General features: G+C 54.9%; 1 protein-coding gene across 1 annotated transcript; it reads right to left on the bottom strand.

Moving 5' to 3' along the window:
- Positions 1 to 13,403: 13,403 nt before the first annotated feature.
- Positions 13,404 to 26,660, bottom strand: MPZ (myelin protein zero). Its single transcript, XM_073322556.1, is given in 6 exon segments — positions 13,404 to 15,434; positions 16,026 to 16,086; positions 17,244 to 17,379; positions 19,119 to 19,332; positions 19,440 to 19,606; positions 26,433 to 26,660. Coding segments are annotated over 6 exon segments (948 nt in total). The 5' UTR covers positions 26,500 to 26,660; the 3' UTR covers positions 13,404 to 15,131.
- Between the last annotated feature and the right edge of the window lie 262 nt (positions 26,661 to 26,922).

Consider the following 26,922-nt stretch of genomic DNA (forward strand, 5'->3'; position numbering starts at 1 on the left):
GAAATGTACCTGTTGGACAATCAGAGGAGCTACCTCATTCCTATGGACCCCAAAGCAGAACTCAACATATATATTTTATACTTGTACACTTTATACATTGTTTAAAGGAAAACACCTGTGTACTAACAGTATGTTACATGTTAACCTAAAACCATGGGCGGAGACATTATGTAATCTTTAGACTATTGGCTACTGTGCTTATCTTGTCTTGCTGCTAGACCTATCCAGGGGCTCGGGACCTCCCACCCCGTCGCTTCCCTCCACTCATGAAGATTCCATATAATCCGTTGTAGTCAATTGCTTGGCAGTGTCTCTGAGCCTAATAAGCAAAGTGACGCTCCGCCAGCACTGTGCGTAATAAACCCATGTGTTTAATTCTGCATGGTGTCCATTTTGTTCCTTCACTCTTCTCTTCTGCAGACTAAATAACGCCAGTTCCCTCAGCCTCTTCTCATAAGTCATGTGCCCCAGCCCCTAGTCATTTTCATTGTCCTCTGTTGGACTCTTCTCCAATTTGTCCACATCCTTTCTGTAATGGGGGCCCCAAAATTGGATCCAATACTCCAGATGTGGCCTCATGAGTGTCAAATAGAGGGGAATAATCACTTCCCTCAATCTGCTGGCAATGCTCCTACTAATGCAGCCCAATATACCATTAGCCTTCTTGGCAATGGGGGCACACTGTTGACTCATATCCAGCTTCTCATCCACTGTAATCCCCAGGTGCTTTTCACTTAGCCATTTGGTCCACAGCCTGTGGCAGTACATGGGATTCTTCTGTCCTAAGTGCAGGACTCTGCTCTTGTCCTTGTTGAACCTCATCAGATTTCTTTTGGCCCAATCCTCCAATTTGTCTAGGTCACTCTGGATCCTATCTCTACCCTCCAGCATATCTACCTCTCCCCCGAGCTTAGTGTCATCTCCAAACTTGCTGAGAGTGCAATCCATCCCATCATCCAGATCATTAATAAGGATGTTGAACAAAACCAGTCCCAGGACTGACTGTGGGGTCACTTCTCTAGGTTGACCAGATAGCAAGAGTGAAAAATAGGGACAGAGGTTGGGGGGGTAACAGGAGCCTATATAAGAAAAAGCCCCAAATATCGGGACTGTCCCTGTAAAATCGGGACATCTGGTCACCTGGCACTCCACTTGATACCGGCTGCCAACAAGACATCAAGCTGTTTATCACTACCCATTGAGCCCGACAATCTAGCCAGCTTTCTATCCACCTTATAGTCCATTAATCCAATCCATATTTTTGTAACCTGCTGGCAAGAATACTGTGGGAGACTGTATCAAAAGCTTTGCTAAAGTCAAGATATATCATAGAATCATTGAATCATAGAATATCAGGGTTGGAAGGGACCTCAGGAGGTCATCTAGTCCAACCCCTGCTCAGAGCAGGACTGATCCCCAATTAAATCATCCCAGCCAGGGCTTTGTCAAGCCTGACCTTAAAAACTTCTAAGGAAGGAGATTCCACCACCTCCCTAGGTAACGCATTCCAGTGTTTCACCACCCTCCTAGTGAAAAAGTTTTTCCTAATATCCAACCTAGTTCTCCCCCACTGCAACTTGAGACCATTACTCCTTGTTCTGTTATCTGCTACCACTGAGAACAGTCTAGAGCCATCCTCTTTGGAACCCCCTTTCAGGTAGTTGAAAGCAGCTATCAAATCCTCCCTCATTCTTCTCTTCCGTAGACTAAACAAGCCCAGTTCCCTCAGCCTCTCCTCATAACTCATGTGTTCCAGTCCCCTAATCATTTTTGTTGCCCTCCGCTGGACTCTTTCCAATTTTTCCACATCCTTCTTGTAGTGTGGGGCCCAAAACTGGACACAGTACTCCAGATGAGGCCTCACCAGTGTCGAATAGAAGGGAAAGATCACGTCCCTCGATCTGCTGGCAATGCCCCTACTTATACACCCCAAAATGCCATTGGCCTTCTTGGCAACAAGGGCACACTGTGGACTCATATCCAGCTTCTTGTCCACTGTAACCCCTAGGTCCTTTTCTGTAGAACTGCTGCCGAGGCATTCGGTCCCTAGTCTGTAGCGGTGCATGGGGTTCTTCCGTCCTAAGTGCAGGACTCTGCACTTGTCCTTGTTGAACCTCATCAGATTTCCTTTGGGCCAATCCTCCAATTTGTCTAGGTCCCTCTGTATCCTATCCCTACCCTCCAGCGTATCTACCTCTCCTCCCAGTTTAGTGTCATCTGCAAATTTGCTGAGGGTGCAATCCACACCATCCTCCAGATCATTTATGAAGATATTGAACAAAACCGGCCCCAGGACTGACCCTTGGGGCACTCCACTTGATACCGGCTGCCAGCTAGACATGGAGCCATTGATCACGTCCACTGCTTTCCCCATAGCTCCAAAGCCAGTTATCTCATCATAGAAGGCAGTCAGGTTGGTCAGGCATGACTTGCCCTTGATGAATCCATGTTTACTTATGATGATAGTGACCAGCTTGAGGTGCTATAATCCCTTTTGCCTCCTTTGTGGTGCTGCTCTCTATCTCAGGTCCTTGTAGGTCCCCCATTACCATAGCATCTGAACGCCTCCCAGTCTTTACCATATTTCTCCTCACAACCGGCCTGTGGGGCAGGGCAGGGCAGGGCTTCCGTCCTCATTGTACAGATAGGGAACTGAGGTCCACAGAGGCTAAAGCCCAGATTATTAAAGGCATTGCAATGCCTAGCTGATTTAGGAGCCTAAATTCCACCAACTGTCCCTTTAAAATAGGATCATCCACCTCTTATTTAGAGCAGCAGACCCATGAATTCTGAGAGACCCCTCTCTTTTGTGCCCTGCCTCTTCCCTGCCAGCAATGCTGCCCCACTCCTAGGTCTCTGTCCCTCCCTCCCCGCAGGTTGTGAGCCACACTTTCTGTGCCCACCAGCTTCATGCCATGAAGTCCTCTCTTCCAGCTGTGCTGTTGCTCTGAGCTGCATGCGTCGAGAGCGGCTTTCTCCTGGAGTAGCATAACTCCCCACTCGCAGCAGGAAGGGGAGACTGTTATTCCCATTACGCAGGTGGGGAAACTGAGGCACAGAGCAGGGATGTGTCTTGCCCAAGGTCGCACAGAAAGTTGCTTGCAGAACTGGGAATAGAAAAGCCCAGGAGTCCTGCTTCCCAGTCCGGCCCACAGAGTGAACATTTCCCTTCCGGAGACATGATACAGTAAAGTAGCCCTGCAAAGAGCTACTGTAAACTGTAAAATGTGGAAAGAAAAGGAAGAGGGACCAGACCCTATGATTTATATCTGGGAACTGAAGATACCAGATCCTATGGCCTGGTTAGATAGCACAGCTGGTTTTCGTGGGTGGTAACTGCTGAGTGGAGTCAACAAGCAATCTTGTGTTGGCAGGAGTGCTCAGCTGGAGTGAGGGGGTGGGGTGTGTGAAGAGGGCAGGGGGTTGCAGGAAGCACTTTGTCAATGGAAAATCGTGCAGCTCTGACACTTCTAGTCAACAGCAGACGTTTGTGTGTCAGCTGGTACCTCTGTGTGTGTGTGAGGGAGAGAGAAAGGAAGGGGGTGAGGCAGACTCTTTCTGCAGCCCCAGTCTCACCGCACAGACCTGTGAAAACTTCTGTTCTTCTAAGGATATAGCTTTGGTTTTGCACAAGCAAGAGCCCTTTGGGATGTTACTGATTAAGCCCATTAACAGTCACAGGGAAGCACCAGGGTCAGGGATGCAAGGGGGCCTCCAGCCTGGGAGGGGCGGGTCTGTGTACTAAAGTAGTTTGGTTTCCAATTCACATGCACAGACACACACAGGTGAGCACACACACATACCCACACACACAGGGTCTGTCTTCAGGGCACAGTTAACTCGAGCTCCCTATGCTCCGATGACTCGACTCGAGTCAGCCCAGCTCACGTGAGAGCAGCCCCACTGTGCAGTAACCCTCCAGCTGCTGTGTCCACATTGGTGCTCCTGTGAGGCGCTATGGCTCCTGGGGGCACATCCCCTGGTTCTTAGCGCTGCTGTGAGCTGCTGCTCTGTGGATTCTTTCCCAGTGAACTAGGGGAGAACTTGTCTGTCCTTGCTGGGCCCACAGGGGAATTGTAGGAAGGTGCTGGAGGACTAGCAGCACTCGAGTGGAGCTGGTCTGCATCCACACTAGAGTGGTTGTGTTAGCTGCTGACTAGTTGTGCCCACACGAGCCGTCGCCTGTACCCCCGATGGCCCAGCCAACTCCAGTTAAAAGCAGCACACTCGAGTGAGGGGTTTGTGTGTGTGGACAAGACTCAGGTTAGGGGGAACACCCGCCGGAGAACTCGAGTTAACTCTGCAGTAAAGACAAGTGATTTCAGAGGGACCTGCTCACTCACACACCCAAAATTAAGCTGAACATGTATGTAGGATCAGAGCCTAAGTTACACACATGTGCTCTGGGTCATAGGCCTGCCCTGATCGGCTTGAGGAAAGGGGTGAGTTTTTACCCCACTATCAGGCAGCATGCGGGGAGGAATAGCTCAGTGGTTTGAGCATTGGCCATTTAGGGATCTGGGGCAAAAATTGGGGATTGGTCCTGCTTTGAGCAGGGGGTTGAACTAGATGACCTCCTGACGTCCTTTCCAACCCTGATATTGTATGGCATAAAGTTAGCACTATGCTTCTCCTGGGGGTAAAGGGCCTTTTTCTTCTGTGTTTTTTCCTTGGGAATATTTTTTAATTTCTCTGTAACTAGTTTCATGCAGCTCTGAAACCAGCCTCCTGTATCCTCTGCCGAACCTGCCCTCTGAGAAAGGGAGGCAAAGGCACAAACTCTTCCAATTTTTACTTTGTGCAGTTGCAAGAGATGTGAGGCCAGTGCTGCCCACCTCATGTCAGGCCTGTGTTTGCATCTGAGCTAACAGCGGGGAGGATCACAATTATACTAACCCAGCCTCCTCAAAGATCTTTTGAAAATGGCCAGTCAACAGCACACGCACCCTGTGATGTTCCCCTCTGGTGTTATCTGGACCAGTGATCTGCTAGGTCACTCCAGTCCTGGACTCTGGGAGCCAGCCTTATCCTGCCCTGCTGTGAGAACCCCCACTCCTGGGCTGTTCACGCACAGCCTCTGGCATGTAAGCTGCTCCTTGGATTGTGCAACCGAATGACACTAGCCAATATCTCTAGTCCCAGACACCACCCTAGGAACCTCCATTTTGCAGTGTCCAGTTAAGCACACTGGACACTGCAAACCTACATGAGTTTGTCAGTTTAACAAAGAAATTGATATGTACAAGGCTTGTTATCCCAAGAGGAGTCTTACATGCTTCAAACCAAACACACTGCTTCAGGTAGAATAAACAAACAAACAAACAACATTTATTAACTACAAAGATAAATTTTAAGTGATTATAAGTCAAAGCATAACAAGTCAGATTTGATCAAATGAAATAAAAGCAAAACGCATTCTAAGCTGATCTTAACTCTTTCAGGGCCCTTATAAACTTAGATGCTTCTTACCACAGGCTGGCTGGTTGCCCTTCAGCCAGGCTCTCCCCTTTGATCAGCGCTTCAGTCGCTGGGTGGTTGTGGTGTCTGTGGATGTAGGTGGAAGAGAGAGAACGAGCATGACAAACATCTCTCCCTTTTATCATGTTCTTTCTTCCCTCTTGGCTTTGCTCCCCCTGCCCTTCAGAGTCAGGTGAGCATTACATCATCGCAGACCCAAACTGACCAGAGGAAGGGGGGTGCCTCACTCGAGAGTCCAACAGATCCTTTGTTGCTGCTTAGGCCAGTGTCCTTTGTTCCTGTGAGGCTGGGCTGGGTTTGTCCCATACATGCCCTGATGAGGTGTGAACCTCTGCTCTTGGACAGTTTTTTCCTGGGCTTATTTTAAGCCATGAGGATACATTTTCAGACTCATAACTACATACATGAAATTATAACCTAACTATAACATTACTGTAACAATTACTATAACATCGCTGTAACAACCATGCTCAGTGCATAATGAGCCTTCCAAAAACACCCAACATGACAAACTTTGCACTGGATACCACACAATCATTTTATAAGGATGAACATCGGAGTGCAGGGTGTTCCCACAAGGTACAGAGCATCACATACACTAACCCAGCCTTCTCAAAGACGTTTTGAAAATGGCCAGTCAACAGCACATGCAGCCCAGCCCCCAAATGATGCCACTTCACTGTAGGAAGGGGGAAGGGGAACTCCTGGGCCAATGCTAGTTTCTCACTGGACAAGAGGGGGTGGGAGAAGGCGGGACTTGTGGTCCTACATGGGCTTCTGATTTATGGGTGGGGATGTGGCACCTATCAAAAATGGCATGGTGATGAAAGTTACTGAGGTTTCTCAAGTGAAAGATGGTTCACAGGGAGATGGGGGTTGCCAGAGTGGCTCAGAGCATTGGTCCATTGAGTTCAGAGGCTTTTCTTATGGTCACAGCCTCCTGGGCAGTGATGGGGGGTGGGGGGAGGAAGCAGTGGCTCCTCCCCTGGGGCTGTCAGCAGGGTTTGGTCCCTGCCTTCCTCTGGAGCCACAAATGCCAGAGGACTAGGCAGCTGGTGTGAATTCCTCACCTTCCCCAGGGTGGTGGGGTTTGGGCTTCTAGCTTCAGACCTGGGGTGGCAGCGCCAGGCTCCGGCCGCAGGGTTTCAGGCTCCATCCCCAAGCTGGGCTCACCTCATCGCCCCTGGCCTCCACTGCCTCCCTACTCACCTCTCCATCCATGGCTTAATTTGTCCCCAGGCTTGCCGGGGCTGCGTAAGTCTGCTGTGAAAAGCGATATTTGTATGTTTTTTAATACAACTTTTCATTGCCTCCCTGCTAGCTAGCAAGTCTACTGCTGTGAAAAGTGATACATACAAATATACAAATATCACTTTTCATAGCAGCAGCCTTACTAGCTAGCAAGTCTAAAAGAAAAAAAAAAAAGCAGCCAAAAAAGCAAAAGAAACAACAGTAAAAAAGACAAGAATGTGCAAAACACCTTATTTTGTTTCTATTCTGTTAAGGTCCAGTAAAAAACAGAGACAACTGTACATTATTTTTATTACTGAGTCTGAAAAACAACCCTACATAGATAAATGACAATGATTTGGACGTGGATATGTGCATATTTATTTATTTTTCCTAAAGTTAATCAAGTATTTTCGGAAAAATTGTCAGAGTGGCCACCAACAAGAGTTGGTGGCCGTACTCTGAGGCCACCAAAACATTTCTTGTGAGAACCCCTGGTTTAGCATCCGGTCCGTAGACAGCATCAGCTGCTTGAGAGGGAGGTGCCGGAACCCCACAGCAGACAGGTCTCAGAGTAACAGCCGTGTTAGTCTGTATTTGCAAAAAGAAAAGGAGGACTTGTGGCACCTTAGAGACTAACCAATTTATTTGAGCATGAGCTTTCGTGAGCTACAGCTCACTTCATCGGATGCATACCGTGGAAACTGCAGCAGACATTATATACACACAGAGATCATGAGACAATACCTCCTCCCGCCCCACAGCAGACAGTTATTGAGTGAACCACCCAGAGGGCGGATTATCCCAAGTCCAGTAGTCCAAGGTTGGCTGAAGGCTGTACCCCAGCAGTTACTATTACTGTTATAATACTGGCTGTTCTTGCTACCTAGACAAGTCCAAGTACAAAAGCTTTGTTTTACGGCTTCAGGTTGGGTAAGCGCGATCCCCTCAACATATACCTTGAGGACAAGTGATGGGTCATCTCTTAGCCAGGCCCTAGTGCCCACACAGTACATTTCCACTGACAACAACTGCCTGCACACCTCCACTGGAGCCTTCCTTCTGTCTCCTGTCGATAAGGGAACACCCTCCAACTCACAATCAGCTCCCTGCAATTAGAGCTGCCTGACATTTTTCAGACAAACAGTTCATTTGCCAGAAAATGCAGTCTCAGGGTGACTGAAACTTTGCAGATTTGGGCAAATCATTTTTGGGGTAAATAATAATTAAAAAAACTAATCCCCCCCCAAAAGTCCAAAATTTAGCTCGATTAATTTTTAGAAAAGTGTAAAAATGCACCTGAAAACTAAATGACCCCTCCCAAAAGTTGCTAGTTGAACAAAATGTTTTATTCAGCCTGAAGCAATTTATTCGTTATATTTTTATTTTTCATTTTTTTTATTTCAGTGAGCAAAACCAAAAGGTTTCAGTTTTGGGTTGACCTGAAATAATTTATTTTATTTTATTTTATTTTTCATATCAGCCACCAAACCCAAAAATCAACTCTTTGCTCAGCAATCCCCACGGTACAATACAAAGCAGGAACGACAACCTCAGCAACATGTGCACCTGTGCAGTGTTACTGTCTGTGCAGCGAGCTGGGCGTATGAGGTTGTAATTAAGGCTTTTTGGGAAAACGCAGCTATTCTGAGTAAGGGAAAATTGTGAATATAACAAGAAAGTTGGGGGGGAATCATCAATAACTTTGCTTAATTACAACCTAATCTCTCCAATGTACGTTCGTGGCTAGTTTGCCATGAGTCATAACTACATGAAAGTGTGAAGGACACAGAGCAGCCTTTGGTTAATAAACGGTACAAAAAAGGTGAGCTTCTGCAGACATTTTTTCTTGAACATCACATTTTAAACAAGATTTAGCTCATAAACTGAGTAAGAGATTTAGTTGAAGAGTCCCAGGAAATTCAGTTTTTACCCACAGCCTAAGTGCCGTAAGTGTAAGGGGACTGTTGCCCCCTTACTAACATTCAGTGGGTGTGTTTTAGTTGCTAGCTCCCAGTAATCAAAGGGGAAGGGTCGATGGGGAATCAGGACCCTGAGACTGACAGCCCCTAGGAACAATGGGGAGAGGCCAATGTCCAGGTCAGCCTGAATGACAGGGCTGGCAGGCTAATCAGGAGTCAGGAGGCCCCGTCCTCTGTGTGAGCTGGATTTGACTGGGTCAGACAAAGTGGGGCCGAGCTAAGGAGATAGCAGGGGCCTGAGCTGAGCTGGGGAGCAGAGCTGGGCCAGATCCAGAGGGACCAGAAAAGCAGCCCAGAGAGAGCAGAGCCTGTCCTGGGAGCAGAGCTGCAGCAACCAGAGCCAGAGGGGCCAGAGAAGCAGCCTGGGAAGCAGGTCAGTGCTGGGAGCAGAGTCACAGAAGCAGCCTGCGGAGCAGACCTGTCCTGGGAGCAGAGCTGCAGCAACCAGAGGCAGGGGGGCCAAAGAAGCAGCCCAGGGAGCTGGAGGCAAAGCAGCAGAGACAGAGTGGTGGAGCTGGGGCTGGAGCAGTCCGGAGCTGGGTGCGGTGAGTAGCTGGGGAAAGCGAGGGGGACCCTGGGCAGCGGGTCCAGCACAGGGAGGCCCCTCAGCCAAGAGGCTCTGCAGGCCAGACTTGGATCGTAACCCCAACAGGGCAGGGGTAACACCAGGAAGAAGGGTCCTACCACTTAGAGCCTGAGAGCTTGTGGCCACCACCAGAGCGAGTGTCCAACCCACAGCATCCCTGCAGCGCAGCCAGGGCCTGAGAAGGAGGCCTGGGACTTACAAGGAACAGTCTGGGAACTGCCCTGACGTTCCAGAGACACTGTTTGTGATGTTCCCTGCCACAGAGCGGGGTGGTGTGTTTCCTTTAACCTTTCCCATTTCCCCTTATTCTTTTTAAAATTAATTGTTGATTAAATAACTTGCATTTGCTTTAAATTGTATGTAATAATCAGTGGGTCAGAGAAGTGCCCAGTGCAGAGAGAGTACCTCGGAGTGGGGACACCCTAGCCCCTGTCCTAGGTGACCGCAGCAGGGTTGGGGGGTCGAGCCCCCCAGGAATCCTGGGCCCAGCGTTGTTGGGGTTACGAGGATTCTGCCAGATGGGAGAGTGGACGGGGAGTCCTCAAGGGCAGGGAGGCCACTGGGTAAAGGGAGTGGGAGCGAGGACTCAGATCCTTTCACTAGCCCACCTCATCGGGGTTATGCAGAAGCCAGGAATGTTCCCCACAATAGCGGGACTATTCCCCCGCTTACAGAAGCTTGGGAAAGATACGCTGCATTCTTCATATGAAGCGGAAAGGCTGAATCTCTGCTGTGAGTGAAACCGGAGGCGGCTGCTGCTGCCTTTAAGCTTATGAAGCCCATCCTTTACCCATAGAGGCTCATACTTTTAGATCCACAGGCCATAAATTCAGTCCTGGAAGGTGACCCACCCAAGGGGGTTGTTATAAAAACATCCAATGCTTTCTTGAATTCTCTGCTAACTCTTGGCCTCAGTGATAACTTGTGGCAGAGGATTCCAAAGGTTATTGTGCATTGTGAAGTAGTATTTCCCTTTGTTGGTTTAAAATCGGGTATCCCTGAACATCCCCTTGTTCTCTGAGGCAGGGTGAAGCTAAGGTACCTGGATATGCACAGTGCCCCCTAGGACCTGAGCTCAGGCCTGACCCCAGGAGGAGAGGGCTACTGGCAACACTTCCTACAGCCTTAGACCAGATACTGACCAGCCCCAGCCTGCTGAGATCCGGAGCTGAGACTGCATCCAGTCCTCTAGCAGGCTAAGGTTTTGAAATGAACCTGTTTATGCTAATTTACCTTTTTACAGTAAGCAAGTCTGGCAGGAAGGACAAGGCCCCAGCTCTGGTTAAACCGCTCTGCAGTACCAATAGTGCCGGCCAGCATCCCCCCAGAGAGCCCCGGGAGCCAGGAAAAGCAAGGTGAAGGGTGATGGTGAAGCAGAAATGACCTAGAAAGGTGTCTGCATTTCTCATCCATCCCAGCCAAGTGCTGCCCTGCCCTGCCCTGCCCTGCCTCACCCTGCTTAAATGGCCATTGTGTGACTTTGGGCAGACCACGTACCTCAGTTTCCCAGTCCATACTGATCCATGGCCCTTCCTCATGATCTTTAACCAGAGGCCTCCAATCGTTTTGCTAACCCTAGTGAAGCTCTGCAGCACCGCCTGGGGAAACTAAGGCACATAGAGAGGACGTGGAGCCCAGTCCTCTGCTCTAACCACTAGCCCCCACTCCCTTTCTATGGGGTGCACATGGCGAATGGGAGTCATACCTACTGCAGAGAGTGGGTGATTGGAAGCCTACAGTCCCTGGGACCAGAGCAATTCACCCCTCATGAGCCCAACCTTGCCCCTCTGGGCTGGGCTCCTGGGCAGGTAGGCACCCAGAGAGATTCTCTGTGCAGGGAGAGTATATGAGCCAGCCCCTGGGCTAGGCTCCAGGGGCTGGGCACAGAGCACCATGGGAGTAGCTCCAGGGGGCAGGAGGCTTGGAAAGGGGTTCTTCTGGAGTTTAGGTGTCTCCAGGCCCCCCCCCGACACATCCCACCCCCCCATCCTGGGCTCAGAGAAGGTCACCCAGCTCAGAGGAACGCAAGCCCACTAGTCACTGGGCTGGAAGCAGGAGTCCCAGGGTGAGGCTCTCTGGCCGGTACTAGGCCTGAGCTCAGCCAGGGTGAACCGAGCAGCCCCTTCTGGCCTTGCTCTTGGGGACCCCTGATTCGCTGCTGCCCTGCCCGCTGTGCCGTTGTGTGCACCAGGGCCCAGTGGGGCAGAGTGCTGCCAGATCTGGTGCAAATGACTGCACAAGACGCGGGGAATGGAGATGCCATGAACCCAAGGCACACAGCCCCAAGCCCTGGGATCCAGTGTGCCTATTCACACCCGGGCCCCAGTGCTCGGCTGGGGGCCACAGGTAACGGCAGGGCTGGACATGCCCCCCTCAGGGACTAGGCAGATATGACATGGGGACCCACAGCAGGAGTGGATGGGGTGAGAGGGTACTGAGGGGCTGCAGTGGCTCTTGCAGGCTGTCCAGTTCCCCTGCTAACCCCACTGTGGGACCAACGGGAGCAGGGTGGGTCAACTGACCCCTTCTTGGCATCATACCCTTCAAACCTGGAAGGAAAAAGCTGCAACTGAGCTTCACCTCATGCTGCTCTCCCCTCCTGTGCATGATGTGGGGGAAGAGTCCTCGTGCGTGAAGGGCTCCTTGCCCTGCCCTTCCCATGACCATTGACTATTACTTCCCATGAGCGATGCAACCCCTGTGCCCCTTTTGAAAATGGAAACCTTGGGAGCATCAGCTGGGGCAGTGTCCTGAGTTCCCTGCACAGGGGACTGCCTGGCCCCAAGGGAGTAGTCAGAGCCAGCTGTGAAGGGAGCCAGCACAGACAGATCCTTCCGCATCCGTCTGCCCTGCTACATCCACAGCTGCCTCTCCCAGCCGGCTGTTCAGGCTCCCCCATGGGATTGGGAGGAGAAGACTGGGGATGGGCTCCTTCATGCCCTTGCCCAGGCTCTGCTTGGCTGTGCCAGTCTTCCCCTGCGATATTCCAGCCACAAGTATTGTGTCCCCCGGAGCCTGGCAGAGATCTGAGCTCAGCAGCTTCTGGCTCCAACTTGTCGCTGAGTTTGTAACTGGCTAACAGCGTGGGTGGCTCGGGAAAGGATTTGTGTCCAGACGCCATTCATGGAGTAGCCAGGGCAAGTGACCACATGTAGCCCTCGCTGGTGGTTTGGGTGGCATGTCACCAGTTTGGCACAATGATATTTTGCAGGGTAGCTGGGACACCCCGCCCCCAGGGCCCCTGGAACTGGCTTGGACATGCTTCCTCCTCCTCCCAGCAAACCATGCAGTGGGGCATCCCCTACTGCGCTGCTTGGGTGCTACTCTGTGTGCATGTCCTCTGGGCAGCCCTCACCCTGCTAAGGCACTATAGGATAGCGGCCCAGATTTTCCCAGAATGCCCTGGGCTGGCAGCGTGGATGTGATGGACACAAATCTAGGTGCCATCCTGTTGCGTTGTGACAAAAGCTGCGGTAAGGACACAACTCAATGGCTATCCTGTCCTCGTGGCTGGGCGCTATGCGGGTGTTATCCAGACAGGGTTGCACTCTCAGGGTGGGTGAACAATTCCCAGCACGACACACTGGGCACAGGGTCAGTGAGCCAGCCAGGGAAGGGGACAGAGTCCCAATGGCACATGATGACAGATCTAGAGGAAAGCCATGTCACATCTGTCTAGACCCTGACTGGGGGAGGGCTCAGGGGCCACAGCCCTTGCATCACTGGGTCCAAGTCCAGCCCAAGCTGGTAGCAACCCAAAGTTGTGCCACTGGGTGGCTCATTTGGGCAGCAGCATGAGCTGGGGTGTTCTTTGGTTTCCTAGGAAATAATTGTCCGTGTCACAAAACTCCAGTGGTGCTAATGGCCAACTCCAGGGCCTATGTGGGTCAAAGGCAAAATTCCCAGCACGGTGTCAGGCCCTAAAGGGCTCCTTCCAGAGCAGGGAGGCCAAGGACTGAATTCCCTGCTCGCCCCTCCATGGGGTCCCACTCGGGCAGGGCTGAGGCTGTGTGGCATGCTTTTGACTAAGCCAGCCGGCCTCCTCTTGCCCATGGCTGATCTGTGGCAAAGGCCACTCGACCCACGGCGGGGGATGAGGGATAACAAGCCCAGCCTATTTGTCTGTCTTTTTGGTCCTAGAAATGTCAGTTTTTATTAAGGGTTTAATGGTGTCTTTGTTGCTCAGGGGAATGTACAGAACGTAGAAAATACACCGCGCTTCACTGGACACACACAGCTGCAGTTTAGTGGTTTAGAACAGCTCCTCATGGACGGACGTTATCTGCACAGCACGTGCACACAGCCTGCTATAGATACTGCTGTATCCACATACACCCAGAGTGACCCGATGGCCTGGCCCTGAGGGCACAGCCAGCCCTGGCTTGTCTTTCGGGGAAGGGCAGCCCAGCTTTGGGGCAGAGAGGAGGCCACAGGAGATGGGGGTCCCAGCAGCAGCCTGGGCAGGGGGTCCTCAATGTTGTGGCACCTCCTGGTCTTGAGGCAGTATCGCCTACCCCAGGAGCCGTTGGCTGCTGGCGAGGGGCCCCAGGGGCACAAGGGGGTTACCGAGTCCATCCTCACGACAGGGGTTAATCCAAAAATGGGCAGGGCAGGAGCGGAGAGACCTGGAGGGAGCGAGGGAGGGAGGGTCACCGTGTGACATCATTTGTGCTCAGTCACATCCCAGGAAGAGACGAGAAAATGGCAAGAAGGGACGAAAGAGCAAAAGGGACGAATCCAAGGTGAAAACCCGTCCATCACTGAGGGTTTGGAGCCGGGGGGCTGGGGGTGTCCCAGGATGGTGTAACTCCCACGTGGGCTGTGGGGCAGGGAGCAGGGGCCACGGGGCAGACATCGCAGTGCAGGGGGGTGGGAGGGCAGATGCTGGCAGGCACTGGGGTGGGACTAGCAGGTGCCCCTAGCTGCCCCTGCTCAAGGGAAGCCCCTGGGGAGGTGGGGGTTAAACCATCCTGCTGAATCCCAGAGTCACTGATTGTATCTTCAAATAAAAAATTACACCTGTGCCCGGGGTGCCGGGCGGGGGAGGGATTTTTACAGATGTTCACGCAGTGGAAGGTACCATATACAGGGGCCTCATGTCAGGGAAGAGGGGCCCCGGCTATCCCGTCCTCGTGGCTTCCATGTCTCGTCAGGCTCAGCGGCTGCTGGGAGTCCGGTCTCTCAGGCCGGGGCATTGGGCGGCCATTTCTGTGAGGACCCTGTCCAAGGACCACACCCAAATCCTTGTAGGGTCCCCCAGACTGAGGGCAGGGGCAGGCCCCGGAGGAGTCGGGGCCAGGGTGAGAGATGCCCCGCTGGCAGCACCCTTCTCCCCTGGGGCCGTCTCCTCTGCTCTGTCCCAGGCCTTCGTGTCACCTGGCCGGCCTGTGGCCATGTGCGGTGCACGCAGACCCACCAGGGCAACTCCCACCCTCATCCTCACACAGCCCCAGGGCAGGAGCAACCTGGCACCTCTCGCCAACCAGGCGCCTGCTGATGGGATTGGCACTGCCCTCACCCTAGCTATCTTAGCAGGGGCGCGTGATTCTGCCTGGCAGTGTCTCGCCTGCGGTGCCGGAAGGGGCTGACGCCCCCATCCCGGCTTGCCTCTGGTCTCCTCAAAGATCCTACATGCAGCTGCTCTGCACTGGGGTTCATGTAACCTCTGCAGTTGAGCCTAGAGAGAGGAGCCCGCACTGGTGTGCCATGGCCTAGCCCTGCCCCTCAGCCCGACCGACCAGTGCGGAGAGGTGAAGCCAGGAGGAGGGGATGGTGGGGCAGGCATCCTGGCCCCCTCCCTCAGAAAGCCTAGGGGGAGGGGCAGGACACCCCTTTCCTCGGTTTGGGGGCGTTCATCATTTTTCCGAGTCCATCTTGATGATGTTCATCAGGGCGTTTTTGAGGCTGTTCTTGCTGGGGGACTTGACGGCAGGTTTGAGGCTGGTGGCCTCAGCCTCGTCCCCCCTCAGTTCCATCTCGATGGTCATGACAACCTTTGAACTGCGGGGGGACTCGGCGCCCGCCTTGGGGGTACCTTCCCTGCCTGCTAACCGCTATTTCTTGTCCTTGCGAGACTCGCCCAGGCCGCCCTTGGATTTCTTCTCGCTGGCAGACTTGGTGCTCCGGCTGTGGTCCAGCATGGCGTACAGGACAGGGGGCTGTAGGGGGAAGGAAAGCGGTGAGGCTGGCAGCTGCAGTGGGGCAGCGAGGCTGTGGCTGATAGGTAAGCTCCACCCCTGAGTGTGTGGGGAGACACTGGCAGCAAGCGCTGTCAGGGCCGGCTCGGGGCAGTGTGGGGGCCTTAGTGTGCTGGGCCGTTTCCTGGGTCTGTAAGCCTCCTTCCAGCCCCGCTGGCACTCAGGCCCTGAGCCCGTGGGGTGCTAAGGGCAGCTCACAGGATCAGGCCCTAACTTGGGACCTTTCTGTGGGTCCCATTGGCGGCAGCGGGAGATTTACCAGTGACTTGAGGGAGAGCAGGTTACTTCCCTCTCTCCTTCCCAGGGTTGCGCTGTTTTCCTTGTGGGGCTGGAGTGTGAAGCTGGGAGCTGAGATAGGTGGGTTCTAGTCCTGCCTCCTGCTGCCCGTGTGTACCTCACTGCTCCTCCCTGGGCTTGTGTTTCCCTGACTGCAAAGGGGGACCCAGGTGCTTTACTCCCTTTGAAATCTGGGGCTGGCAGTAGCTCTGTTAGTGCTGGCCTATGAGTCTTCCCTCCCCGCTTTCCCCCACGGTCATGTTCTCTCCTGCTCACCTGGCGGCCTCGTTTTGACGAATCCTTGGCTGACCTCTGCAGTTTGCCTTTCTCCATAGCACTAAATGAGAACAGAAATTGGTCAGCACTGCCTGTAAGATGCCCAATTCATAGATTCCGCAGTCAGAGGGGAAGATTGTGACCATCTAATCTGACCTCCTGAATAACACAGACCATAGGACTTCCCTGAATTAATTCCTGTTTGAAGTAGAGCACAGCTTTTAGGAAAACATCCCATCTCAATTTAAAAATGACTAGTGATGGAGAATCCCCCACGACCTTTGGTAAGTTCTTCCAGTGGTTAATTACCCTCATTGTTAAAAAATTGCATCTTGTTTCTAGTCTGAATTTGTCTAGCTTCAACTTCCAGCCATTGGATTGTGCTAGACCTTTGCTAGACTGAAGAGCCAGTTATTAAATATTTGTTCTCTATGTAGGTACTTACAGATTGTGATCAAGTCACCCCTTAAGTTTCTCTTTGTTAAGCTAAATAGGTTGAGCTCCTTGAATCTATCATTAGGAGGCAGGTTTTCCAAACCATTAATTATTCTCATGGCTCTTCTCTTCTGACCCCTCTCCAGTTTGTCAACATGCTTTTTGAATTGTGGACACCTGAAATGGATGCAGGATTCCAGCAGCGGTCACACCAGAAAGGTGAAATAACCGACCGACTCTAACTTGATATTCCCCTGTTGATGTATCCAAGGACTGCAGTGGCCCTTTTGGTCACAGCCTCACACTGGGAGCCACGACCCCCAAATCTTTTGCAGAATCTCCTATCCTGTAAGCATGGCCTGCATTTTTTGCTCCTATGTGGAGACACTGACATTTGGCCATATTCAAATGCAGACTGTTTGCTTGTGTCCAGCCTGCCAAGTGATGCAGAGCAGAGCACGGGCAGCTGGATTCTGAACTAGCTGGGGGCTTCCGAAAGGAGCCGCTGTCTTCACACCAGCCTCACCATAGCTTCCCTGCAGATCGCAGCAGGAGCCAGGATGAGATCGCCCCGCCCTGCCATTACCCATCCTGTGAGCGAATTAGCCACCTGAGCCTTCCCCCTGCAGACACCCCGTAGGGGATGCCAGCCCAACATGCAGCCCCCAGCACAGCTCTTCCCCCTCCACCCCCTGCACAGTGCTCCACCCCATGCTCCATCTCCCAGCCCTCCAGCCCAGCACACCCCATGTCCCTCCAGCACTCTCTCTAAGCCATCCCTACCTGAGTTGCCTCTGCAGCGTTGCCTGCCTCCTTAGCCAGCAATACCTGATGAGATAGCCTGTCACCACCACGAGGATGACCAACCCCAGCACTCCTCCGATGACGGCCCCCAAGACCACACCATACCTGGTGGGCACTGTGGAGGAGAGGGACCTGTTACCAAGGCACATGCCCTAGGACTTTGGCTCAACCACCATATAGAGAGGTTGGAGGCTGGAAGCCCTGGGGGAGGGTCTCCGGCCTGGGTTCTGCAGCAGCTCTGACTAGGGTAGGCCCTCTGGCCTTAAAATCTGTGAAACCCATGGGGCTTTGGCGGGGCCCTCAACATGGTTCCTTAGCCGTATTTATTATCTGTAGTACAATCGCACTGAATGACCCAACTGAGAACAGACCCTCGTTGTGTCAGATGCTGCACAGACACACAGTGTCTCCAGGGAGCTCACAGTCTGAATATACAATGGGTGGGAGGGGAAACTGAGGCATAGCGAAGGGATGGGGCTTGCCCAAGGTTGGTGGCACAGCTGGGATTAGTGCACACACAGGAACACCTGGAATGCTGCTCATGCTCAAAGCTGGGGTGGTGGGACAGCCCGAGATACATGGCTCCAGTTCAGACCCCCATGGTACTGCCTGGGGGTGGTTCCTGTGTCACGACTGGGTCAGATGAGTTATTTGGGGGTCTCAGTGCTGCTCCTAGTGGCTGGCAGCAGATTAGCCTGTAGCACAGGGGCGGGCAAACTTTTTGGCCTGAGGGCTGCATTGGGTTTTGGAAATTGTATGGAGGGCCAGTTAGGGGAGGGGGTTGTGGCCCGGTCCACACCTCCTATCCACCCCCGCCATTCCCTGACAGCCCCCTGGGACCCCTGCCCCATCCACACACCTCCGCTCCCTGTCCCCTGACCGTCCCCGGACCCCTGCCCCTAACTGCCCCCTGCTACCCCATCCAACCCCTCCTCTCATTCCTGACTGCCCCCCCCAGGACCCCTGCCCCATCCAACCCCCCTGTTCCCTGACAGCCCCTGGAACCCCTGCCCCTGACTGCCCCCTGCTGCCCCATTCAACCCCCCATCCTTCCTGACTGCCCCCCATTCAACCCCCTGTTCCCACCCCAACCCCTATTCACACCCGTGCCCTCTGACCACCACCCTGAACTCCCCTGCCCTCCGCCAACACACCCTGCTCCGTGCCCCCTTACCGCACTGCCTGGAGCACTGGTGGCTGGCGGTCCTATAGCTGTGCCACCCAGATGGAGCTGGGCCATGCCGCCACCTGCCACCATGCAGCACAGAGCACCGGGTCTGGCCGGGCTCGGCAGCTGTGCTGCCCCAGGACCTCGCAGCCCCACTGCCCAGAGCATTGCGCCAGCGGCAGAGCGAGCTGAGGCTGCAAGAGAGGGGGGACAGCAGGGGAGGGGCCAGGGGCGAGCCTCCTGGGGCAGGAGCTCAGGGGCCGGACAGAAGGATCCCGTGGGCTGGATGTGGCCTGTGGGTTGTAGTTTGCCCACCTCTGCCGTAGCAGCATCAGCCAGTGACTGCAGGACTCCTTGCTCAGGTGTGTTGAGGCAGCCAGGCCTGTGGTGGGGTGAGAAATGGGGGGGATGGACGAGGTGGCTGCCAGTCTTGCCACTGGCTTAACACGAGGCCACTTATGGGTCTGAGGGGCAGGTTGGGGTCATGTGTGGGTTGAAGGGGCAGGACAGGACCATGTATGGGTTGAGAGGCAGGGTGGCGCCACATGCAGGTCTGGGGTGGGATCTGGTGTGGGGCAACCCAGATAACGGGCAGGCGAGGAGTGTGTTAATGGTGTGACTGGAAGTTATCAGGCTCCCACATCTCAGTGGGGCAGGGCCACGCTCTGAGCTCCTCCCCGACGTACCTTTTTCGAAGACATAGAGGGTGACCTGAGACGACTTGCCGCCAATATCGGGTGGGTTCTTGACGTCGCAGGTGAAGGTGCCGTTGTCGGTATAATCCAGGTTGCGGATGATGATGGAGCCGTCTTTGCGGTGTGGGTCCCCCACCCACTCCATGCGATTCTTGAAGGCACCCACTTCATCGACATAGGGCTGCCCTTTTACGAAGTGGAATATCTGGGGGAAGACAAAAGCGAGTGATGAGGATGCGAGCTAAGCCGGGGCAGAGCCTAGGGGATGGGACGGATGGACGTAGGGGCCTTCCTGAGCCGCCAGCCTCTTACTGAGATGGTGTCCTTGCCGCTCTCTGGCTGGAACAGCCAGGTGATGGAGATGTCATCGGAGATCCACTCGCTGGACCAGAAGCTGCAGGCGAGGGTGACCTGGTCTCCCACCGTGCCATGGACCTCCCGGTGTGTGTAAACGTGGATGGCCCAGGTTGGAGCCAGCACTGCAGGGAGACGAAGCCGAAGAGTCATTCCAGCCCTGCTGCCTAGGAGCAGGTCCGAGCCAGCCCCTGCCCACTGCTGTGTGAGTATGTTAGGCCCCTAGGCACCCTGCCCACATCTGCATGTGTAGGCAGGGAAGGGGCAAAATACCCAGCAATGGAGAGTCCCGGCTAGTAAATGACAATTCTCTCTCCCTTCCAGCCCAGGGAAGCCCTGCCACAGCCCGGGGCCTTGGTGTCTCTGTCTCACAGGGAGCACAGTGGCTTGCCCGAGTTCACGTCGCCAGGTCATGGCATAGCCATGACTGTAGCATGGATAGCCTGGATGCCAGGCTGGTGCTTTAGCCACAATGGGATCCTTCCCCTGTACGTGGAGCCAAAGCGTGGTGCCATGTGTCACACAGCTCCTCTCCTGGCAGGCAGAGGCTGTCCAGGCTGCGTGCAGGCCAGCAGCAGTGGAAGGAGATGTTAGCAGCTCCCATGGGACTCCCTTTTACGATAGCCCCCGTGCCTTGTGCAGTGGTGTAGGGCTATGCCACATGGGAGCACCATCTCCTGTCACCGGTGGCATGCCCGGTGCTGTGCTGGGCATGGAGAGTCTAGGGGGGTTTCCATCCTTAGTGCCAGGTGGAGGTGTTAGCAGAAACCCCTCTGCAGTGCGGTTGCTCCGACTTCTCTAGAGGAGCTCAGCCAGCCCTGACTCCCAGGGCAGCAGGTGTCTTGCTCCCTCAGGAGTCTGCGTGCCCACCTTGGCACAGCGCTTGCTGGAAACATGCCGGAGCCCCATGCCAATGCTACCGGCTGGGGGGCAAAGGCCCCTTTGTTCTATTTTGGAGAATACACAAGAGCTGGGACCTGACACTGGCCCATTGTCCCCACTGTGTATGGCTTTGTTCTGGTCCCCTCCCCTCCGCCCGGCCCAGCTCTGCTGGAGGAGGCTTTGGCGGGCTCACTGGGCTCTGGGTCGGGGGCCAGAACATTGCTGGGCCTGCTGGAGCCACTTGGGTGACACTGAGCTGGCAGCTCAAAGGGGGAATTGTGCTCCAGACAAGCACTTGCCTAGGCTTTTGTCCACCCCCGAGCTGACATTTCTGACAGTGGGGGGAGATTTCCCTGCTGTTCCACCCTGGCTTGGGGCCTCACCCACTTGCTGGCTTGAGGGGAAATCCTGGGCCAGACAGAGCAGCGGGGGCCAGACACCTCTCAGGAATGTCTGTCCAGCCTGGACCAGTACCACTGGCTAGATGGCCATTCACAGCTGCATCCAGGCCGGGGGATGCCCTGGCTGACACCAGAGGGGCCACTGCCCTCTGCGCCCCGTGTCTCTTCCAGCTCCCTTGTGCAGCCCTGTGGGGGATGGTGCCTCCTGCCCCCACATCAACGCTGAGGTGCTGGCTGGAGGCCAAGGCCATGCTGTGGCCTGGTCTGGGGCTCATCTTGGCTAGGAGAGGAGCTGAGCTTAGCTGATGCGTGCTAGCTAAGCTCCACCTCTCCCCTACTGCAGATGCCAGGTGCCCCTTGTTGCTGGTTTTAGCCATGGCTTCTCCTAGGATCTGACTCGACCACCTTCCCTCAGTGGGACGCACCCTAGCAGGGTGGTTTAGAGCCGCTGGGCCCTGTTCGGTGCCTCTGCATGAGCTGGACCCAGCCAGCACTCAGTGTTGCTCCTCTCTCCCGCTACAGGCAGCAGATCCTGTCCGATGGAGCTGGTGGGAGCTGGCAGCTGGTCACAGCCAGGCAGGAGCCATGGCATTTAACAGGCCAAGGATGGGGCAGAAAGCGTCTGTGAAACCAAAGGACCCTCAATTGCTCCCAGGCCACTGCTGTGGGCAGCTGGGCCCGGGAGCCAGGCTGGGCCCCTGGGGCTGCTTGTGGGGAGAGTCGTGCTGCTGTAGCTCCAGATGTCTGAGCTGGAAGTCTGTACTGTGCTCTGGTAACGCAGACACTCCTGTCAGCCACTGGCCCACCTCACATCACCTGCCCCACCCTGACTAAGGGGGGTCAGACCCTGCACTCCCCAGCCCCACTTACACTGATCAGGCAGGCCAGCGCTGTGGGGAAATGCCCCTGTGCAGGGGGGCGCACCAGGCCCATGTCTCCCTTCCCTCCCACAAGGACTGGTTGGAGCGGAAGGATGGCCCTATGGGCAGGGCACTAACATAGGAGACCTGCCTTCGATTCCCTTCCCTGCTATGGGCTCCCTGCCTAACCTTGGGCCAGTCACTCAGCTCGTGGGGCTTCACTTCCCCTCCTGTCCTCTCCTAGCTCTGGGGGCACGAGCCCTGCCCTGCCTCCCAGGGGGCTGTGAGGAGAAATACACTAATGACTGGGACGTGAAGGGGCCTCGAGAAGCACCCAGCACAGCTGGCTCAGGGCTGGCTGAGACTGGCATTCAGGAAAGCCTCTTATCTGATGCCTCTCCAAGGGAATCCCTTACCCGGTGGGTCGTGGCATCCTACCAAATACAAACTGAGCCATTGGGCCATAGGTCTGGGGGAAGGGCAGAGAATCATCGCAGCTGATGGGTAGAGGAAGCTCTAGGCAGTAAGAGAAGCAGGGACATGTCTGCCAGGTGTGCAGTGCCAGCCTTGTGCTGCTCTCTGTACCACCCAGCCCAGCTCTCCTTGAGTTTGTGCTTTAGGAGCTTTCTGGCAGTAAAACGTCCGTTCCCTGAAGATTGCTGGGTCCTCACAGCTGGTAAGGGGGGGCAGCTAATTATATTCCCCTGTGAGCTAAGGGGACGCAAAGCCAGAGGCAGACGCATGGGGCTGGCTGCGAACTTCCTCTCCAGACGGTGCCACAGAAGGGCCATTTTGGGTCTGAGGAGGGGAGGGGATGCAAACTCTGCAGCACGGCAGGTGTGCCCTACCTAGGTGCACTAGTGTCCCATCAAAGCGGCAAAGAGTCCCGTGGTACCTTATAGACTAACAGACGTATTGGAGCATGAGCTTTCGTGGGTGAACGCCCACTTCGTCGGATGCGTAGTGCCCCACGCAGCATGTCAGGTGTGCTCTAGCTGGATGCACTCGTGCTCCACGCAGTACAGAAGGTGTGTTTCTCCCAGGCGTACCTGGAGCCCTCTGTGGCCGAGCAGCTGTGCTAAGTGGGCTCCCTGGCAGCTCAGCAGCAGCAGAGTGGTAATGGGAAGTGCCAGCACACGTGCTTTAGCAAATGTGGTGGGTACCAACCAGGTAGCCAGGCCTTTCTGTGTTCAGAGAAATGGCGGCTGCGGATTTAACTCCCCTTTCCGCTTGTGTGCTAGCCATGGACATGAGCAGAGAAAGGTGCCATCAGACTTGCTCAGCACCTGCTAGTGTCTGTGCAGCTGGGCCCCCGGGAGGAGAGGGGGAGAGATGAAAAGAGCAAGCAAGGGGGAGAGGAGAGCGAACAGCCAAGGGATGAGCCACTTGAACCCCAGAGTGCAGGTTCCAGGCTGCCCAGTAGGAGAGAACATGCTGGTTCTGCCCCTGCCCAATGAGAACCTCCAACACTGCACATGTTAGGGACAAAACCTTTGCATCCTCCTGGGAGGCGGTCAGGATCGTCACTGCACAGATGGGGAAACTGAGTCACAGGGTGTGTGTGTGTGTCGGGTGGGAGGGGGTGACTTGCTCCCAAGGCTACAGAGCAGGTTGGTCACTCAGCTCCCTCTGTGATGCTTCAGCTACTGCATTAGGCACAGAGTGGATCACACGGGGTGCCCAGACTGCACTGGCCTCTTAGCTGCTTCCAGTTTGCAGGATGGAAGCTCTGCAAAGCCCAAAGTGAGCCCCCTGTGCCATGGAGACAGCTCAGACTGGCTGGGAGGATGAGCTTGTGAAGAGGTGAGGCCTGGCCCTCGAATTCGCAGTCCCTGAGGTGGTGAAGAGTCTGGCTCTGCGGGCTGTCCTGGTCCGCTACACCTGTGGGGTTGGATTGCAGTGTTTATGTGCAGCTAAACCCTGGGGGAGGTCGTCTCCCTGACATTTGCCATTCCAGGGCCATGGTTTTCGGTGGGTGGGGGTTTGGCAGGACCATTCTCCTGATCCAAGGGACAGTGTCATTTGGGCCAGGAGGCTGTGATGGGTGCATTTCAAAGACTACAGTAAATCAGTGTCAAAGCCAGGAATGGAACCCGGGAGTTCTGGTGGCAGCTGCCTCCTCTCACCACTAGACCCATTGCCCTGTCCCTTGTGTGGGCATTTTCACCAGTGCACAGTGGCTGTAAATGCTGTCACACCAGCATGGTGGCGCTGTGCACTGGTGTAAACAGCAGCACAAGGGACAGGACAATGGTGAATTTTCCCTCAAGGACTCACGACAGGTGTAACTCAGCCTAGTGCCAATGGCAGCCCATGGAGCAAGGCTGACTCACATCAGTGAGGGGTCTGGCCTGTTATTCACAAACCCAGGCAGGGACCAAGGTCAGCTAGACATGGGCGAGTTCTCTTCTGCTCTGCACGGCCCGCACCGAATGGCCAGGAACTCCTGGTGCCATCTCCAGGCAGGCACTGCTCTGGCAGGACACAGGGCTGTGCCCGCTGTCCCTGAGCCTTAGAGCTGTCAGGACAGGAGGAAAGCAAGGGGTGGGGGGAGGGAGATCTTCCCACATGGGTCTCCCCAACCCCTGCTCTGTTGGGAGAGCAAGGAGCACAGGTTCATTCACATGGTAGCCAGGCTGCAGTCTGAGCCAAAGGGCTTCCAGGAAGCTGGCACTGGAGCCTGGGCTGGCGGAGGAACTAAGGGGCAAGGAACCAATGAGGCTGGTGCCGTCCTGCCTGGGCTCTGGCCCTGGCCACTGGGCTGCAGCCTGATGCTGCCTTGAGAGACACAGAGCCAAATATCCCCAACTGACCCGAGGAAAAGAGACCCCAAAGGCAAACCTAGCTCTGGGGTAAAGGCAGGAGGTGGCGGTGGGTGTGTTCAGAGGAGCTGCCTGTTGCCACTCCAGGGACATGGTAGGCAGTGTGTTGGGGGCTGGCAGGAGCGCACTGTGGTGCTGACCTCTGGGGTGTTCTCTGAGTCGGGGGCCTGCCTCTTCCCTGTCCTCCCATCGCCCTGGGAGGAAGATGGGAACTGAGCAGCTAATCCTGATGAAGGAGATGGGATCATAGGAGAAATTGACCTGTGGAACTCACTGCTGCATGAGCTGGCTAGGAAGACACACCCTGCGGCTAGAACCCCACCAGGTTCTGCACTGACTAGGACTGACACAGGCCATTGGGTTAATCAGAGAGAGCAAACTCCATGCTCCAGCGTGTAAACTGATTACGCTGGGGTCAGGAGTGGGTTTTTCCATCACCTTGTGCAAGCCTGCCCAAAGTCCCTGGTACCACAGAAGGCAGGACAGGAGTGGATAGAAACCTGGTTCAGTCTAGTAACATTTGTAAATTCATTGATTCCCAGCAGAAGAACTGGTTCTAGCTTCACATATTATTTGTAATATCAGATGACTTGGACCAAGGAGCTGCAGGACATGGGGCTAGATACACCAACGATCTGACCTCACATGGCAGGAGAAGGGATACAAAACTATATGGAGGTACTGTCCATTCTGGCGCAGCAGCTCCAATGCTCTGATAGCTACAGGAGAGGTGCCATGAGAGCCTTGGGATGCTGCGCCTGCCATGTCACTGCTGGGGAGGCAGGGGGCAGATTGTTACAGGGATTTAGAAGCCTTGTGGGATTTTTAAAAACACCTTGATGCCGACTAGGCACCTAAATACCTTTACCAGTCTGGCCCTGAGAGCCTGCTACAGTCCGGGATGTGTCAGCCTGTTACACCCTCCCCTGACAGACATGGGGTCTGTTACCAATGAACAGAAATGTGTGCTGACGTGACAATGGCAGCCCCCCCCCGGGCCCAGCCGAGGGGCCCAAGAAGAGGGAGAGGGAAGCGCCCCTGAAGTTGCCCCCAGCAGCAAGTGCTCTGAGCAGCCGGGTCCTGTCTCTGCCCCACAGGACAGGAGGGAGGTTGGTGGGAAATGCAGTGACAGGAGCCAGGAACCGTCCCACGTGGGAATGCATGGAATGAAACAGGCCAGAGGATTCATCCCAGTTTGTGCCAATACCCCAGCCAGAGGTGGGCTCTTACTTCAGCCCCCAACTGGGGATGGAGGAGGCATCTCCCAGGGCCGGTGCAGGATTCTTCCCTCCTATCTTTGCCCAAGGACTGCAGGGCTCTCTGGACAGATGGGAACCAGATGTGCCAGGGGGTCATTGGCTCAAAGCAACGAGGCAGTTCAAGGATAGAGATGCAGATGTAATGCTTCAAACAGTCCCTGGAGCAATCCTGCTCCAGCCCCACCTCTGGCTCCTGTGACCCCAGAGACCCCATGAAATGCTCTGTCCACCCAGACCTTCCCCACTAATGTCACCCCCTTGTCTCCAGCTCCCTTGCACATGCTCCTCATTACAGGGCAGCTGGGTCCCTGGCAGCGCTGAGGAGACACCCAGAGCTGCATGCAGCTGGGTTCTGTTCCTGTGGCCTGGGAAAAACTTTGGGATCCTCAGGGAGGAAAGTGCAAGGGAAATGCCGGCTGTATGAGCAGCTCCTGGAGCAGCAGCATGGACCTTCCTGCAGAGGGTGCAGGTGCAGCCCAGCCTGCCCCGTTTTCCAGGGGCAGCCACTGCCAGTCTAACAGTCACAAAACTCGTCTCCCCATGAACCGAACCCCTGGCACTGGGGCTGCTCCACAACAGCCTCCCATCCCCACGTGTCTTCTGGTTACCACCGAGACACGCACCTCACAGGGCAGGGCCCACTCCCACCATGTGCCTCGCCACCCCTCCGGTCTCTGTGGGGACAGGGAGAGAACGGCTCCCCGCCCCCATGGGAGAAGTCACTTACCCAGTGCAGAGAACAGGGCAGCGACCAGCACGAGGCTCCCACTCCCCGAAGTGCCCTGGGACCCCATGGCTTCCAGTTACTGTATGACTCCTAGAGGCATGGGCAAGCCAGCAGTGGGACCAAGAGTTCCTCGCCGAAGGATGGCTGGAGAACGGCCCTGGGGTTTAAAAACAGCCAGTGCTTCGGTGATGCAGGGTCTGCAAAACGCCCGGGCCAATGGGAGCCTGGCATCCGGGGTGGTGGGGGAAAGAGAGAGAGAGAGGAACAAAACTGAAAGGGGGATTTTGTTTGGTGTGTGTGAGCGAGTGGTAAACACGCTGCGGGCACACAGCCACCTTTGTCAGGCAGCATTCTCGGCGGGCGCGTAGGGGCCGCTGCAGCCCCCAGGAGGAATGCAGTGCGAGCCAGAGGGCAGGAGCATGGCAAGCCCTGGCAGTCAGACAGATCTCAGTCCCTGAAACAGCTGGATCCATCGGCGGCAAAGAGCAAA

The sequence above is a fragment of the Lepidochelys kempii genome, chromosome 24 (genome assembly GCF_965140265.1).
Source record: "Lepidochelys kempii isolate rLepKem1 chromosome 24, rLepKem1.hap2, whole genome shotgun sequence".
In the NCBI taxonomy this organism is placed as follows: Eukaryota; Metazoa; Chordata; order Testudines; family Cheloniidae; genus Lepidochelys; species Lepidochelys kempii.